The sequence below is a fragment of the Cynocephalus volans genome, chromosome 2 (assembly GCF_027409185.1).
Source record: "Cynocephalus volans isolate mCynVol1 chromosome 2, mCynVol1.pri, whole genome shotgun sequence".
Classification (NCBI taxonomy): domain Eukaryota; kingdom Metazoa; phylum Chordata; class Mammalia; order Dermoptera; family Cynocephalidae; genus Cynocephalus; species Cynocephalus volans.
The window spans coordinates 6942679-6959201 of record NC_084461.1 but is presented as its reverse complement, the minus strand read 5'-3'; the positions used below and the strand labels follow the sequence as shown (position 1 = coordinate 6959201).

At 40.3% G+C, this 16523-nt stretch overlaps 1 protein-coding gene across 1 annotated transcript in view; it reads right to left on the bottom strand.

Annotated features, from left to right (window-relative positions):
- Nucleotides 1-16523, bottom strand: part of ADCY2 (adenylate cyclase 2) — a 395282-nt gene that overhangs the window by 287530 nt on the left and 91229 nt on the right. Inside the window, exon 3 of the mRNA XM_063086882.1 lies at nt 10199-10360. Within this exon, the coding sequence (XP_062942952.1) occupies nt 10199-10360 (162 nt within the window). The remainder of the gene's footprint in view (nt 1-10198; nt 10361-16523) is intronic.

Genomic DNA, 16523 nt, shown 5'->3' with positions numbered 1-16523 from the left:
AACAGTAGACAACTGGCAGAATCCCCAGCCTCTAATGTGGGTGTGAGGGCTACCAAAGGCAAGGAGGGCCTGGGGTGGAAGTTGAGAAAAGACACTCTAGGAGAACACTTGTAGACACGGCTGCAAGTGTCAGAAAGGAAGCGGAAATGGACCTATCCAAGGTGCAAGGCCCACTCAGACCTGTGAAAACTAAGTTAACTAGCTAGTCCCAGCTGTAGGAACGGTGGTCGCATCCCCCTGGATTCAGGATGATCAGGAATCTGGACTCGAGAGGAAAGGACATCAGCAAGGCACACATGCAGGATGCAGGCTATCTGTGCAGTGTGGAGGATCTCACAGTTAGCATCTCCACTGGCTCCAGGGAGACACGAGGACTAAATGAGCCTCATCCAGTTCAGAGGTTCACTCGCAGCAAGCACTCAGTAAGGTCTAGTGCTAATGCTGAGAATGACTGACTACAGTAGTAGCAGTATCTAGTTCATATTAAAAGTACATAAACTTAGAAAGAACATAGACAATCTCTAATCTTAGTGCAATAAAACCAAAACTAATAATAAAACAGAAAAGAAAAATCTCCTATCTCCTGAAAATAAGACAAAAACAAAAGTCTCTCTGTGTCAAAAAAGACATTCAAGCCAAATTAGCAAAATATGTGTAAAATAATGATAATGAGCACATCTTAGTCATAGAGATAAAGCCATTTTCAGAGGAAAATTTATAGCCTTTGATACATATATAAATAAATGAGAAAAAAATATATGTAAGTACCTAACTCAAGAAGTTATAAATACAAAACAGAACAAAATGAAGAAAAGCCAAAATAAAAAAAATTAATAAAGGACATTGAATAAATAAATAAAACTCAGAAAACCAATAAAAATAATAAATATATCCAAAACTCATTCTTCAACAAAATAAAGTAAAATAAACAAAACATTATCTAGATGAATTAGTAATAAATGAAGAAATGACAGATTTCAAGAATAAGAAACTAACCAAGAAAAAGTACACACAAATACAGAGGAAACTGAAACCATGAAGAAATTACTTAACTCTGTGAAATACAATTAAAACCTTGAATGAAAGAGACTGTATTTATAAGAATATATCTTCGGAAAAAAAACAATTCCAGAACAGAAAGCAATTCTAAACAGAAGTATTTTCACAGAAAAAAATAGAGAACACTATCCAATCTAATCTAAAATATATGAACATTTGAGATTAAGGAAGTTCATGAATGAGGAAAGCACTCAGAACCAATTCTGATCCAATGGTCAGTCCTGCCTCAGTGTTTGTTCTTATCATTGTAAAGATGGATTCAAAATCCTTAACGAGTCATTGGTCAAAAGAATCAAGCAGCCAATTAGAGAAAAACACAACATGACCTACTGAGGGTAATACCAGAAATTCAAGAATTGTTCAGTATTACAAAAAGAGAGAAATCATAAAATCTTGTCCATGGGTGTTTAAAAAAAGTCTTTTGATGCAGTTCAAGAAACACTCTTTAAAGAAAAAATGGAAATAAAAATCAAACAAAACTGGTCTAAATAAGAATTGATGGCTACTTCCTTTACATTATAAAAGTTATTTAACTTAACTCAAAATCCATCATATGGCTTAAAGGGAAAACACTAGTCCTACTAAATAAAAAATTACAAATGTGTTAATTTTCTTGGAGATACCAGACAAAGCAATAGAAAAAAAGAAGGTTTTTAAAATTATAAAGTGAAGATCCATTTGAAAATGATGTGAGTATATACCCGGAAAACCTAAGAGGATCAAATTAAAAACTACTACAGACAATGAGAGAATTCAAGCAGTCAGAAGAAGTGTATTCACTAGAAACCCTTTGAGACCATCCTCTCCCCTCCCTGGTCAAATGTGAACATATCACTTATGTTTTAAATTGGCAGAGAGAGCCGCGAGCACATGTTTGGTTGCCCTACCTGTCTGCAACCATCTGGCAAGAATTCCTTTTGCTTGCCCTATGGGTGATGGTGTTGTTTAAGTAAGGGTAAAATTCTCTTGTGTATTCAGTCTAAATTCTTCTAGTTTTTCTTTATTTTCCTATGTTACCATAAATATCTTCCAAGAAGGTATTTTCATATGTTGTGCACCATAAAGCCTGAACAGACAAGAGAAGGGAAACCCCACAGACTGTGGCCTTGGAGGAATCATGGAGCAGTTTGCAACAACATACGGAGGGAGACAGTTGGAACTGCAGTCAACCTGCAGCTGGCATCTGTGTAGGCTGACTGGTGGCCTTCTCCAAAGTTAATCCACTGGAAACCTCAGAGTATGACATTTTTGGAATAAGGGTCTTTGCAGATGTAATTAAATTAAGGATGTTGCAATGAGATCACCCTGGGTTTAGCATGGGCCCCAAATACAATGCCCAGTGTCTTTATAAGAGATAGAAGTGGAGAGAATGCAGAGACAAAGAGAAAAAGGCCATATGGAGACAGAAGCATAGATTAGAGTTACGGAGCCCCAAAGCAAGGAATGCCAAGTATTGTTGGCAGAACCAAGGAGAGAGACATGAGTGGATTCTCCCTCAAAACCTCCAGAGAGAACCAACTCTGACAACACCTTGGTTTTGATTTTTATGAGAGAATAAATATCAAAATTTATAACTTTCTCTTGTTTTAAGCACCCAAGTTTGTAGTAAATTATTATAGCAGCCCTTGAAAATTAATATAGTATCTCAGCTGGCAGGTGGTAGAAGAGTTCCAAAGAGCTGGGGCGATACAGGTGCATGTCTTCACGACCACAAAACTGAGACAAAGGATGGTCACACCTATCTTATCAAGGTACCATGAGGTTGGGACGAGTGGGGGTAAAGACCAGCACTCAAGGTTGTCTGGAGAAGAGAAGTGGGCTTCTCCAAGGCTCAAGACATTCCACAGAAAGAGTGGCATGGGAATCCAAGAGAGCCAGCTGGCAAGTGACCCACTAAATGCTGCTCTTGAGTTCCTCCCTCTCATTCCAACCAAAGAGTCAATTCTGGCAGCTGTGTCTCAAAGGTTTCCAAAGCCAGGCATTCCATTAACCTATGGGAGCTTAGACCCCAGGCATTAGCAGAACTGTCTACTCTGTTTGTCAGTGGAGTGTGGGCTTCTAGTACCTCACTGGGTATGGCACATGATTGTCAGTAAGAACCCGACCTGGGCTCTGAGGGTCTTATACCTGTACTATCCAACTCTTGCCCTACTTAACTCCATAGGCCACTTGGACTTTGATTATAACCAAATTCCCAAAGTAGTCTTATGTTCCATTCCTCTTAGCCTCCACAGAATCACAGAAACTTGGCAAAATACTTTACTGTTGCTGCTGTTGTCTGCTATTCACTGAGGGTTAAGTACCAGCCCAGCTTGATAACAGGTTCTTCACACACAGTATCTCATCTAATCAGCACCAAGGCCAGCTAATGTCACCATTTTACAGATGAAAAACTGAGTAAGCTAAAGAATTCGGCCAAGCTCATGCAGTGTTGTAGTGTAGGTTCTCCAGGAACCACACATGCTGAAATTGAGCTTAGGGGGTGCCCTAAGGATCGACATGCCTGGAAAGGAAAAGAAGCAGGACTGGGCAGAGAGGGAAGGTGAGCTACTGCCCTGGCCCAACAAATTCAGACAGACTCACAAATGCTCTGGAGCTGAAATGACCTGTCAGACCTGTCCTGCACTGGGCAAAGTGGAAGGAATTTATACCCCCAACTTGATTAGTCGTGGATGTGAACCACCTTCAAAAGGACAGCCTTTGGCTGGCAGGTCTCTTCAGGAGTCCCTGAAGGGGCTGACAGCTGAAAGCCAGCTTCTGACAACACTTTCAAGAGCTGGGCAACCACTCTTCCCTTGAGGAGGTGTCTATCTCCATGTTCACCACACACAGCTACAAAATAGAAGTGGTATCCAAACTCAGATTCTGCCTGAGGCCACACGCGTATTCTGTCTACCACCCTATACTCGGTGCCATGTCAATACCTTCATGAGCTGCTGAAGGGATCTCAACAGTGATTAACCCAGAGTCTGCCATCATGATTTCTCAGCTTCTATGGGAGGTAAAAATTGATGCCCATTATTCTCATAGAAATCATGCTGTGATTACTGCTGCAAAAACAAATAGAAAAAAAATAAACAAATAATAGAAAAACAAATAGCTCCTCCCTCTGCTCACAGGTGTCCAGTTGGTTGTACTCTGCAAAAATAATCAGAATGTTGTGGGTCTACCAGCAAGCAGTTATTGTTATGAATACCTGCTGTTTCTGAGCACTAACTAGGCACCCAGCCCAGTTAAGTCCTTTTCATTTATCACCTCATTTCATCATCCTTGTTGTGCTAGGAAGATGCCATGATTATTGATACCATTTTGCAGATAAGAAGGATCAGTCCAGCTCTGTGTCTCTTTGGAATATCTCCCAGTGGTGATGCGTACACCTCCACTGCACAAACTCATTGGGTTTCTCCCTACTCTTTAAAGAGAATCCCTTAGAACCAGAGCAATGTTCTTGCTAAAGTCAAGCTAAAAATGTATTACTCTCTCCAGTTCATACAGTGTGTTAGATTCATCATTCTTTGCTGCAAGTACAGAGGAAGAGTCTATCCTGTGTGACACCCTTCAGAGATGATTTTCTCATTGTCTTCTAGGGGTTTCAAAGAGCAATTACTGATGGTTTAATAAAGGCTTAAAATCAATATTTTTCACAAACTAAATACCTCTTTCAACAATAAATATTTGGAATGAGAAGAGCTTCAGATATTTGTAAATAATGGATCAAAGATGCATGGATTGGTGAAAGTAGAAAAAAAATCACAAAGATGTCAAGTAAAATGTCAGTGAAAAGTGTCATTAGGCAACTTTCAATAAATCTATAATAAAGTATCATATTTGACACGAATCCGTTTCTTTAAGTGAGCAGAGGACAAAGAGTTCAGACGCAAGAATCAAGAAGATTCTTGATAGAGACAGTTAATGGATGACCACTACTTTTCATTTCTAGAGAAATCCTTCTTTTTCATGCTTCTTTGATCAAGTCTCCAAGAACAAACTCATGTTCTGACATGGCCTCCCTGTACCTCGTTTCCTTCAATGCCCTCCCAAAAGCAGCTCCACAAATGCTGGAAAATAAACCCAGGTCTCATTCTAGTCATTTGTTAGTTACCAACATGAAAGTTCTATGTCTCTAACATTCTTGCATTTTCATTCTGGAAATTGCCAGAGCACTTTAAAAGTGATCTGGTGCCTTGTAGTAAGTGTTAATGTTGTTGTTGTTGATTTGCTCCACAAAGACTCCCCCTGGCAGGACAAAGAGGCAAAATTCCTGCCAATTAGAGAAGGAAGTCTATGTGTCAGGCTGGGGGAGGGCAAGGGAGGAGAAGAAAAGGCAGGGATGTGAAATGCACTGAGATTTGCTTTAGAATTTAGTCCCATTAGGCACTTTCCTATTTTTTACCTCTTCTCCATATTCTTACCTTCCAAATTATATTGCCTTTAGAACAGGTAAACAAGAGCTTGCTAAAATAGGATATGGATTATACTCAGTCAATAGCTCCATGCTATACAAAATGGGAAGTGAAATAGTCTTTCTTTCCTTTTTTTTTTTCTTGTGGAAAAAATTAATACCCTGTGCTTTTCTGAAGACAAAACAGTAGGAACAGAAATCCAAATTCCTAACAATTAGTCTCTTCCACAGCCAGAAACTGGGCAGCTGGGAACCTGCTGTTTTTCCTTTGAGGTTCTCAGATTAGAGCCTAAATGCAATTTAATTCCAGACTCCATTATACACTTCCTGAGTTATACTTTAAAAGAATCAGTTATGTAACACATCCACATTACTATTGATTACACAATTGCCATAGACGACAGGCTATATTTGGTCCAATCTACAAATTTTCAAATTGTATCACAACTTAAATATATTAAGGCTCCTACAGTGTAAAAGAATCCTATAAAATTTCCCTAACATATATGTGATCCTGCTGGAAAATCAATAAGCCCTCCTTAGCTTATCTTCTTTAATAAATATGGATTCACATATAACTGGCTTGCTGAAGTAAATCCATATTCACATTTCCTTGTCTCTCATGGGAAAATTAAAGATGTATGAAACGAAAATTCAGAGTGTGCTATGAACATCAAGGAAATAAAAATATGAGAAAAGTAAGTAAGTTTCAGATACAAAATGCAATCTTGATATATAAATAGGACTGTTTGAAAATTCATTGAGCTTGGTTCAGTATCTGCCGACAGTGATGCTGACCCACAAAAGTAAAGCTAATGGAGAGTGAGCAAGACGAATATTTCAGGTGAAATCGTGCCCACTGGATAAGTCAGAGGCCACATGAGCACCAGGGAGGACAGTGATGGCAGTGGTTTGCAACCTACTGAGTAAAACAGGAAAACACAAAACCACATGGATACAGATAAATAAATGAAGAAATTGGAAGTGTAGTGACAAACAGGATATGTGCCTTGCTTAAAAGTCCTTAACACAACGTGTATTAATTATGAGGAGGAAAAGGGTAATTTCAAAGTGGAAAGGGCTGGTGAAAGAGCCATAATACAAAGGAACACCATGAATAATGAGAAAGTGAAATTACAGGCCCCTGAAAGAACTCCATGAGGACATGGCCACCATCACTGCAATTCCTGCCATAGATGCAGAACGTGAGTCTATTCATAAGGAAACAGCAGACAAACTCAAGTTGAAGGACATTTTACAAAATAATGGGACTACATTATGATCTTCAAAAGCTTTAAGATCAATAGAGCAAAAGCAAGACTAAAGAATTGTTCCAGACTGAGGCAGACCAAAGAGACTTGAGGGGACACTGCCATACGCGAGTCTGAGCTGGGCCTTTCTGCTGTAAAGGACACTATGGGGACAGCTGGAGGAACCTGGATGGGGTCTGAGCATTGGATAGCAGTAACAAAGCAACGTGAATTTCCCAATTTTGACAGCTGTATTACGGTTATGTAGGAAAAACGTATTGTAGGAAATACACACTAACGCATTTGGGGTGATAGAATGTCAGGTTGGCAACTTACCTTTAAATGGCTTAGGATAAAAATAATTCTCTGCACTGTATTTGCAACTTATTGGTAAGTCTGTGATTGTTTCAAAATAAAAGTTACAAAATAAAGATTTCAAAACAAAGATGGTTTCAAAATAAAGTTTAATAAATGTATTAGTGATTATCCTTTAAGTTCAAAATGTGTTAGGAATTACCATCCACAATTTTCAGTTATTGGCTAAATTTCCTCAGTTAGGAGATATAGCTTGAGCACGCACTGTACTTCTAGGCAAATGCCGGTAACACAAATTTCCTGAGAATAATGATCTCTGTTATACAGCATAACGGAAATAGGGTTTTCTCTTAAGTCAACATTTTGATCAACAGATCAGTACTGCATGCTATCAGCTGATTGCTAATGTTAAATCAAAAGAAATAAAATTTCTTCATATGAATCTGTGCTAAGCAAAGCACACTCCTCCTTTGATGGTTTAGAAAGCAGGGTGACGGTGAAGAACCACCTTCTTCTGTGTATCAGACCAGTAGCCTTTATTTTACAGTGTGTTTTAAATAATTACACCACAGTAATATAACCACCAAATCTGTAGCATTCTAATTTATAGATACTGCATAGAAAGAGTTCAATAACGCACTTTTCCCACATATCAAACCAGTGGTATTTTTAGATTTTTTCCCAGCAGTGGCTCAAGGTACTGAAAGCTCTTTTCTCCATTATTGCGATGTTTACCTACAACCTTCCCATTTTAAATCTGCGGGCATACTTCACCTTTCCCAGCTCTTGCAATCACTGTGAAATTATTTCTGAAGGGATAGGAAATAAACTTCATGTTCTGTTCCTTTCAATGTTCTTATATGAAATACGATGGAATAAAGCATTCAAAGTCTTTTTGCTATTCCATAATTATCCTCTCTCTGGCTGTCTGTTGATAAGAAGTATTTTTCACTGTTGATTTTGCAAATTGAGTAAATAAAAATTTCAGGTTACATTTTTCCCCCAACCTTTTTTTTTAATGAATACAAGGAAATAAAAATGTTTTTAAAAACTCAAAGTCAATGAAGTGTTTGATGACCTGAAATACAGCAGATTCTTTGTAAAGCACTTACTTTCCCCCCTTTTCTTTTTCATTTCTTAACCCTACTTGATCTTTACAGACAGGTATTAAAATCCTTTCTCCCCAGATATTTTTTTTCCTATTACATCTGCACCAGCAGACACTTCATTTATTCATAAAGGAGCAAGAGAGATAAGTACAAAGTGTTCAAGGGACATGTTCCAGAGTAATCCCAAACCGAGAAGGTGCTGTGAGCTGTGAAACGCTTGAGTGTCCTATTGCCCATGTGAGGAGGCCTTTCCAGCAGTTATTTTCAGACTGTAAACTGGCAGAGCAGAGTCTGCCCTCATTCCTACGGCAAATACATTCCCACTGCCCCGATCTGTATGTGATCACCTAATGTTGAACTTAACAGCCCAACAAGAGGGGAGAGTAGAAGTGTAGAATGTATGGGAGAAAGGAGAAATGCCCTATCAATATCCTTAGGGGAGGCCTGAAATGCAGGAAGGAAGCAAAGGCTGCATCAGAGCTCGTGTACACAGGAGCATTTCCTGCACTTCTTCTAGGCATGGCTGGATGGTCCTTTTGAGTAGAATGGTGGTTACCAAGGGCTGAGGGTGGGAAGAGAGGGAGAGATGTTGGTTGAAGGGCCAACCTTTCAATAATAATATAAGTTCTGGGGATGTAATGTACAGCATTGGGGTGATGGATGTGTTCATTAATTCAATCGTGACAGTCATTACACAGTGTATACATATATCAAATCAGCACGCTGTACACCTTGAATATGCACATCTTTATTAGTCGATTAAATATTTTAAAATAAAAATAAAATAAACACCCACCTTCATTCTGACATTTGATTACTGATTGGACTCTGTGTCTCAGGCCATGCAGGTTACTGGTATGTGTCAAAGGGAAGGCACAGAGGAGCCTTATGGCTTTCCTCTCCTTCCTGGTAGCAGATGCTTAGAATCTGAACAAGCCAATGTGAAACTCTAGCTCAGTGTGTAAAATGAGAGGCCACTACCTGTACACTCACTGGGGACAAAGGATGCTTAGTGAACACAAGTCTTTGTGGTTACTCTTAATAAAAGTCATGTTATGAGCACTAAGAGATGAATACTGAGAAAAAGATCTCTAGAAAGCTTTCAAACTAAGAGAAATTACTACAGATCCAAGGGTAAGCTTCAAGTTCCAGCTCAAATTTCCAAATAAAACACCCCATCAAGTGAACAAAAAACTGGTTTGTCAGACCCCACAGGGCTCAGGTGACCCGCGTCTAAAATCCCTTTCCAATGGCACAGTGCTGTTCATATTGTTATTCTCTCAGCTCTGCTACATTTCACATCATGGCTGCATTTTTGCATTTGATTCCCACAGGGCAAAATAAAACGTATTTTTTGGGTAAAAAAGAGACTGTTAGGAATAACTCCAAATCACTGATCTTCATGTTTATGGATGTACATAACAGGGAATTAAATAGCTTTTAAAAATGCTTTTAACTAATTAAATAGAATGGCCTCTTTGAAATGCCATTTATCAGTAAAGCAAAATTTGCTGTTGTAGCACTTTTAAAAACTACATTTTTAATGCCCATGGACTTGCCAGAAAATTAAGAAATGGAGAAGATTTTCATCCTCTGTAAAGACAGGGGTTTGGATATCAAGGTAGAGGTGCAGGAGAATTATGAATTTGGTTTTTTTAATGCTCTTATTTTTATTTTATTTATTTTTACAATTTTTATTAGCATATTCATTGTTATAAATCAGACATTAGAATTATGAATTTAACTGTATTCATTGTTTCACTCTAAAAATGAGTGCTAAATTATAACATATAATAAGAACACCATTTAATCATCAAATTCATACACCAGTGGCCATCCAGTAAAATGGAATTGGTACACCCCGTTCTCCCACTAAGCTTAGCTTCACTGTTGCTAATTGCTAAGTGACTGCTGGTCCCACCGATGGAGATGGCATGGGGCTGGCTATCCGTCACGTGTTACTCAGAGTCAGCTTCAAGTAGCAGAAAGGGAGCAGGTACCAGGGACCCAACACCAGGCACGCGGCCCCTCCCCAACCCCAGCGGGATGCTGAGGTCACTCACCTGCCAGACCAGGTGCTCCTTGGCCCCCGGCGTTGCAGACAGGCACACGCTGAGCACGATGGTGTGGGAAGAGGAGGTGAGGATGCTGGCGATTATGGCGTCTCGCATGTTGAAGGGCAGCATAGTGTACACCACAAAGATGATGAAGAGGAAGAAGGACACCTGCAGCGGGAAGAAAAACATGAGGGTCACAGAGTACCCCAGCTTCCAGGAAAGGCTGCATCAATCAATGCAAGACATGCTCATTTAAGAAATAATATCATGACAAAATATAACGGCATATTCAAACAAATCGCTAGGTTACCATAAAGGACTAATTATCGTGATGGAGAAAGAGAGTTATTTTTTTTAAATGTTGGGACTTCCAGTTTTGGAATGCAAACCATTGCAAACATTAGGTTAATCTGAGCAGTTCAAGGGTGTGGATGCAAAGCTGGTCCTCAACGAGCAGGGTTTTGTACCTGTGCTTTAGAAAGAACGCCGTGGATTCCCTCCCAGGAGACTCAGTGAGGGTAGACAGGTGTCTTCTGGGAGGGTTAGTAAGAGCAGATGCAGACAGCATGGGTGTGTAACAAACAGAACTGCTTGCAGATGGCTCAGTTATTGTGGAACACAGTTTGGCAGTTCTTCAAGTAATTAAATATAGAATAACCACATGACCCAGCAAGTATACTCTACTAAAGAATTAAAAACAGGTACTCAAACAAATATGTATACACATATGTTCACAGCAGCATGTGCACCAAAGCCAAAAGGTGGAAATACAAATGCCCACTGGGGATGGGTGGATAAACAGCATGTGGTATATCCACACAATGGAATTTTACTCATCCATAAAATGGAACGAAATACTAGTACATGCTACAATGTCAATGAACCTCAAAAAACACTATGCCAAGTGAACTAAGCTCGGGCAAAAGATACCACATTGCATGATTCCATTTATATGAGCTATCCAGAATAAGTAAATCCATAGAGACAGAAAGCAGATGGGTGGAGGCCAGGGGCTGGGGGCAAGGAGGCAGGTGTTAAGAGCAACTACTTAATAGGTACAGAGTTTCCTTCTGTGGTGATGAAAAATGTTTTGGAACTAGATAGAGATGTTGGTTGTACATCATTAGGAACGTAGTTAATGCCAATGAAGTCTTCACTTTAAAATGGCTAATCTGAGCTATGTGAATTGCACCTCAATAAAAACAATCAATATGAAACCCTGTAGAGAAAGGTTTGGAATGGAAAATAAAATGTTTTAGGAGGTAATCAAACAGATCATTTCATTACAGAAGACACCAAGATGAAGAACACCAAAAGGATAAAAAAGTGATAGTCCAGTGGGAAAAGGGGCTGAGGTCAGGGACAAGGGGCAGCCTCACCACGCAGCTCTTTACTCAAGAACAGAGGTGAACCTAGGGAAGGGTTTGCCTCACTTTCACCATGTGTTGGGTGTTACTTGGAGGGGACACTATAGCCCAGCCCAGCCGGAAGGACGTAGAGACATCACAGCAGCTGCTCTGGTACAAGTCCGGGTGTAAGTTCATGAGAGGATGTGGGCAAAGGGCTCTGCTCCAGGCAGATTTAAAGAAAGGGCAGCCTGGGAGGACATGCAGCATCTGCACTGCATATTATAACCTAAAAGTAACCCCCTGTCACCATCTCACTATTCGAGGGTGGCGTCTTCTAAACTGTACTTGTGTAACTGTCAGACAAAAGAGCACATGAAAGATTAAGGGACATGGCCTGCAAATTAACTTGGATCCCCCAAATGCACCCTTTCATTTTCTTTAGGGCACTCCAGTGAAAACGTCCATTCATTCAGCAAACATCTATGAGGCTCCTCTGAGGAGGTGGCCGGGGCTTGAGGGGGAGGCTGATGGCAGAATCCCAGCTCTCAGGGACTTCACAGGGCAGCAGAAGAGACAGCCATGCATGCCGGCTGTCACTTCAGAGTTTGGGCTCCTGAGAGGAGGGGCCCTGGCCCCGCTCCAAGGAGACGCAGAATCATCTTCTCTAATTCCTGCAAATTCAGCCATCTCGGAATGACAGCCAAGGAGAAACCCACTGTCAGTGGGCAAAGTGACCAGGAATCCTCCTTGGGAAGCCCAGATTCATCGGGGACCATCTGCTCTATGCCCCCATCTCCTCCCATTCAATCTATATTTATAAGGGCCCTCTGGCCAAAAAAGTGGGTGAACAAATTACCATAGCAATATTTTTTTTCTGGTAAATATTTTTTTCTTTCACCTCTTTAAAAATAAAAGACTATGAAGATGTTTTTCAGTAAGGCATTATTATTTAGCAAGACATGCATTCTACTTGTCCCGTTCCATATATGGGATGTGACAGCAAGGCCAAAAAATTGTCTTAGACAGTTTATGTATCAAAATGCAGAGTGTAGATGGGAAGAAACCAGACATCTCTATGGGGAACTTTCATGCAGTAAGTGCTGATCTACACGGGCAGGCCGGGGCCCCTCCCTCACTCCATCTTCCCAAGGAGAGAATATACAGAATGAGCTCTTGGGACCAAAGATCATATTTCAAAACTGCTGATAACTAGCACCAGTACCTACTGAGTTTTTGCTGTGCAGAACCCTTCCCAGGCCTTCCAAAGGGTCTGGTTGAGAACCACTGAACTACAGGAAAGGTTTCTTTTAGGACTGAAAAACAACTGTTGCACAGTCACAGATTATTGAAAAAATTAAATGTAGTTTGGAATCCCTAATATTCACCCAATTTACAGGAAATATTCTCAATTAAGATGTTATTATTTCTACGCACAGCATTTATGCAAAAACCTTATGTCTTACGAGGTCCTTAGTCTTTATAATAGCACCATAAGGGGTTTTAAGCTCAGTCCCATTTTGCAGAAGAGCTGTCATGGACCCAGAGAAATGGGAAACTTGAGCCATATCTTACAAATAGTTGGTACTGAAGCCCAAATATGAATCCAAGGGTCTAACTTTTTCATCTGTTCTTGCTAAACAGTTCACAGTATTTCCCTCCTCTAGACACAAATCTCATTAATTAGGATAGAAACCAAAACTTTAAAATGAAGGCATAACAAAAGCCACAAGTGCACACTGACCAATTCCACAGCTCTAAGAGGCAAATGAAAAGCGACACTTGTCCTGATGCTAAGATAACCCCAAAAAGCAACCAGTGCCATGCCACAGATGCTTAATTCTTTCAGAAAGTAAGACACAGTCTTAATAGTCCTTTCAAAATTGCTAATATTTCAAAGACATTCCTATTTCCATCAGGTCTACACATTTAACATTGTTTGTGTTTGCAGGATAGGTTATGATAAGTAATAATAACGAACATTTAGCAAAATGATGAATTAGAGAAAACAGTTATACTAAATATTTGAAAAATAGGAATTAAACAGAAAACTTGTTCTTTAAATGTTGGATGACAGTGCAGATTCTACTAAGCCGGGTTTCTCAACCTTGACTCTATCGACATTTGGGACTGGTTAATTATTTGTCATGGGCCTGTCCTGTGCATTGTAGGGTGTTGCACAGCGTCCTGGCCTCCATCCATTAGATGCCAGTAGCAGCCCCCACCCAAAGGTGTGACAACTGAAAATGTCTCTAGACATCACCAAATGTCTTCCAGGGACAATATTACCCCTGGATGAGCATCCCAGAGCTATAGAAAAAGTTTCGTTTAGGAATGAGAAAAACAATTGTTGCATTGTAATGGTGTATTGAGAAGATTAAATTTACTTTGGAATCCCTAATATCCACCCAAGTTAAAAGAAATATTTTCAATGAAGATATTGTTTTTTATACATATAGCATTTATGTAAAAGTGTTATACTGTACAAAGGACATTAAATTTTCAGGTATCAGAACAGACAATCACAACAGAGAACCTCTCTTTTACAACTACATATTTTTCTTCTTACACAAAAACTTTAGCATTTCTTTGAAATTATTGTTAACTTTTGGACAGTTTAATTTTTGGACAGCTTTAAAATTCTAACATCGTTTTTATCAATATATACTTCTGGAAACATTTTGAATTCTGAAATGGAAGCAGGTAGAAGGATTATCCACAATAACCAAATGGAGAACAAACCTTCAGTTTTCCGAATACAGTAGCTCCTGTTAAGTATTCATATTTAAACAGCAAAATGAATTTTCTAAAGGTCAATTAAGCAAATTGCATTAAATCAAGTCCAGGATTTGAGTGGCAGCATTCCAGGCGCTCAGCCAGTGGTGCCTGGGCAGCATTCCCCAGGCTGACGGGGAGGACGAACGTCAACTGCAGCTTCAAGTCCAGCGGGGGATGTTCTTCCCTTCTTATTAATCCCAGAGGGTCTATTTTCTTAAGCCTGCCTTCCATCACTACTTCAAATAGGGCCATATGCAAACCTAAAATGGGTTTGGCACATCTAAAGAATGTGTGGGTAAAAAGCTGCAAAAAGTCGGATGCAATCTCTTAGGTTTCCAGGTTACCATGGGGACATCTCCAAGCTGAGATTCCCTAGATGTACCCCTGTCCCGAGGCTGAAGAGAGAGAAGCCAGTGGTCTGAAACCCCAGGAAACACAGTGTCTGCAGTGGCAGCACTCACTCCAATAAAACAGTTTCAAATTTGTCTCTTAACTCCAGCCCTGCATTTGCCTGTTGCCAAACATACATATCTTCCCACAGATCTCCTACTTGAACCTCAAGCTCCATAAGGTTCAGACTAAGAGCCTTCTTTATGTTCTCAAACCTGGTCCTCTTGAAGGATAACGTTTCTGCCTGTGAAGGCTCAGTCTCCAATAACCCAGGTGCAAACTGCTGAGAATCACCTTTGACAATGCTTTCCTTTCACATCCATGCTCACAACAGTGTCTTTTTTCTTTAGGACTCCGGATTGCAGTGCATTCCCTCTCTGTACGCTGCTCTCCATTCTCACTTCCATGCAGCTGGCGCACTGCTTTTCCACCTGATAGGAAACAAGCTTCTAAACCTCTCCTTCCCTCTTCTCCACATTCTGCAACAAGGAAACAGAGCTTGTGCCCTTTCTCCCTTGCGACCACCCCATTCTCTTCTCCATGCTTTGGGCAACCATTAGGACCCTTTACCAAGCATCTCCAGCTTTCCTCTTTCTGTGCACATGGTACAGTAGCAATTCCCCATTTTCTTTTCAGTTAGGGGAAGCCACATAACTTGCTTTGAAAAATGAAGTGTGAGCCAAGGTAATATGTGTCCTTTCTGGGTGGAAAGTCTAAAAGCTAGTGCACAATTTGTCATGTCCCCTTCCCTCCCTGGAAATAATGGAACATGACATTGGAGCTTCTCCCAGCACGGGTCCCCAAGAGAGCAGCAGAGTCCCTCAGGTGACCTACACGAACCCGTGGTCATGTGAGTTATCCATAAACCTTTGCGGTGTTAAACCCCTTTGTCCCTAAGAACAGCTGGCTGGTCCTGACTGATACCAAGTTCACACACACACACACGCATGCACGCACGCATGCACGCACACGGGAGGATTTGTTGATGCTATGTTTATAGAAATTGGATGCTTTTATGTACAATACTTTGCAGTTTACATTTTTCACTTAACTATACATTGTGGGCATCTTTCCAAGTCTATACATGTGAACGTATTATTTACTTTTTACTAGTTGCAAAATACTCCACAGTAGTGGGTGCATCATAATTTTCTTCTGCATTTCCTTACTGATGGTGACTATGGCATGATGGGTGTCCATATCTAACTGCTGCAGTAACACTCTCTCTGCTCTCCCTTGTGCCAACATTTGAATCCAGCCAACGAACTACTGCCAGATTAATTGTTCTCAATGCACGGATCTAATACATTTTTTCCTTGGATGAAAACTTCCTCTGGCTCACCCTGGACTACCCTCGTGAAATGGCAAATCCCCCTCTTTCCACGCCCGCTAGTCCACTTCATTGGCTTTACTTATTCACAGCATTTAGAGTTTTCACTCATTTGTTAATATGATGCTTCACAGGGTGAGACAAAATGACCCCTCCAGGGCAGAGGCTTGATTCACTCACAGCCATGACCTCAACACCTAGGACAGTACGTGACACGTGGTAGATGCTCTATAAACATTTGCTGTCTGCATGAAAAACTCTATTATAGCATATACTCACTAAATGCATTTCTAAAAACATTCCACTATCCGTGTTGGTCCAATTGGCCCTACCATTAGCTACAGACATGTTGATTTCTGATTATCATTTCTCTGTTTAGTAGATCAGTTACATTCACAAACTCTACTGGCCAGACATTTGTGGCCGGCAACAGAAGATGCTGGACCGAACAGGGAGCAGCCCTGCTTTCAGCACTGTGGGGTGTCCG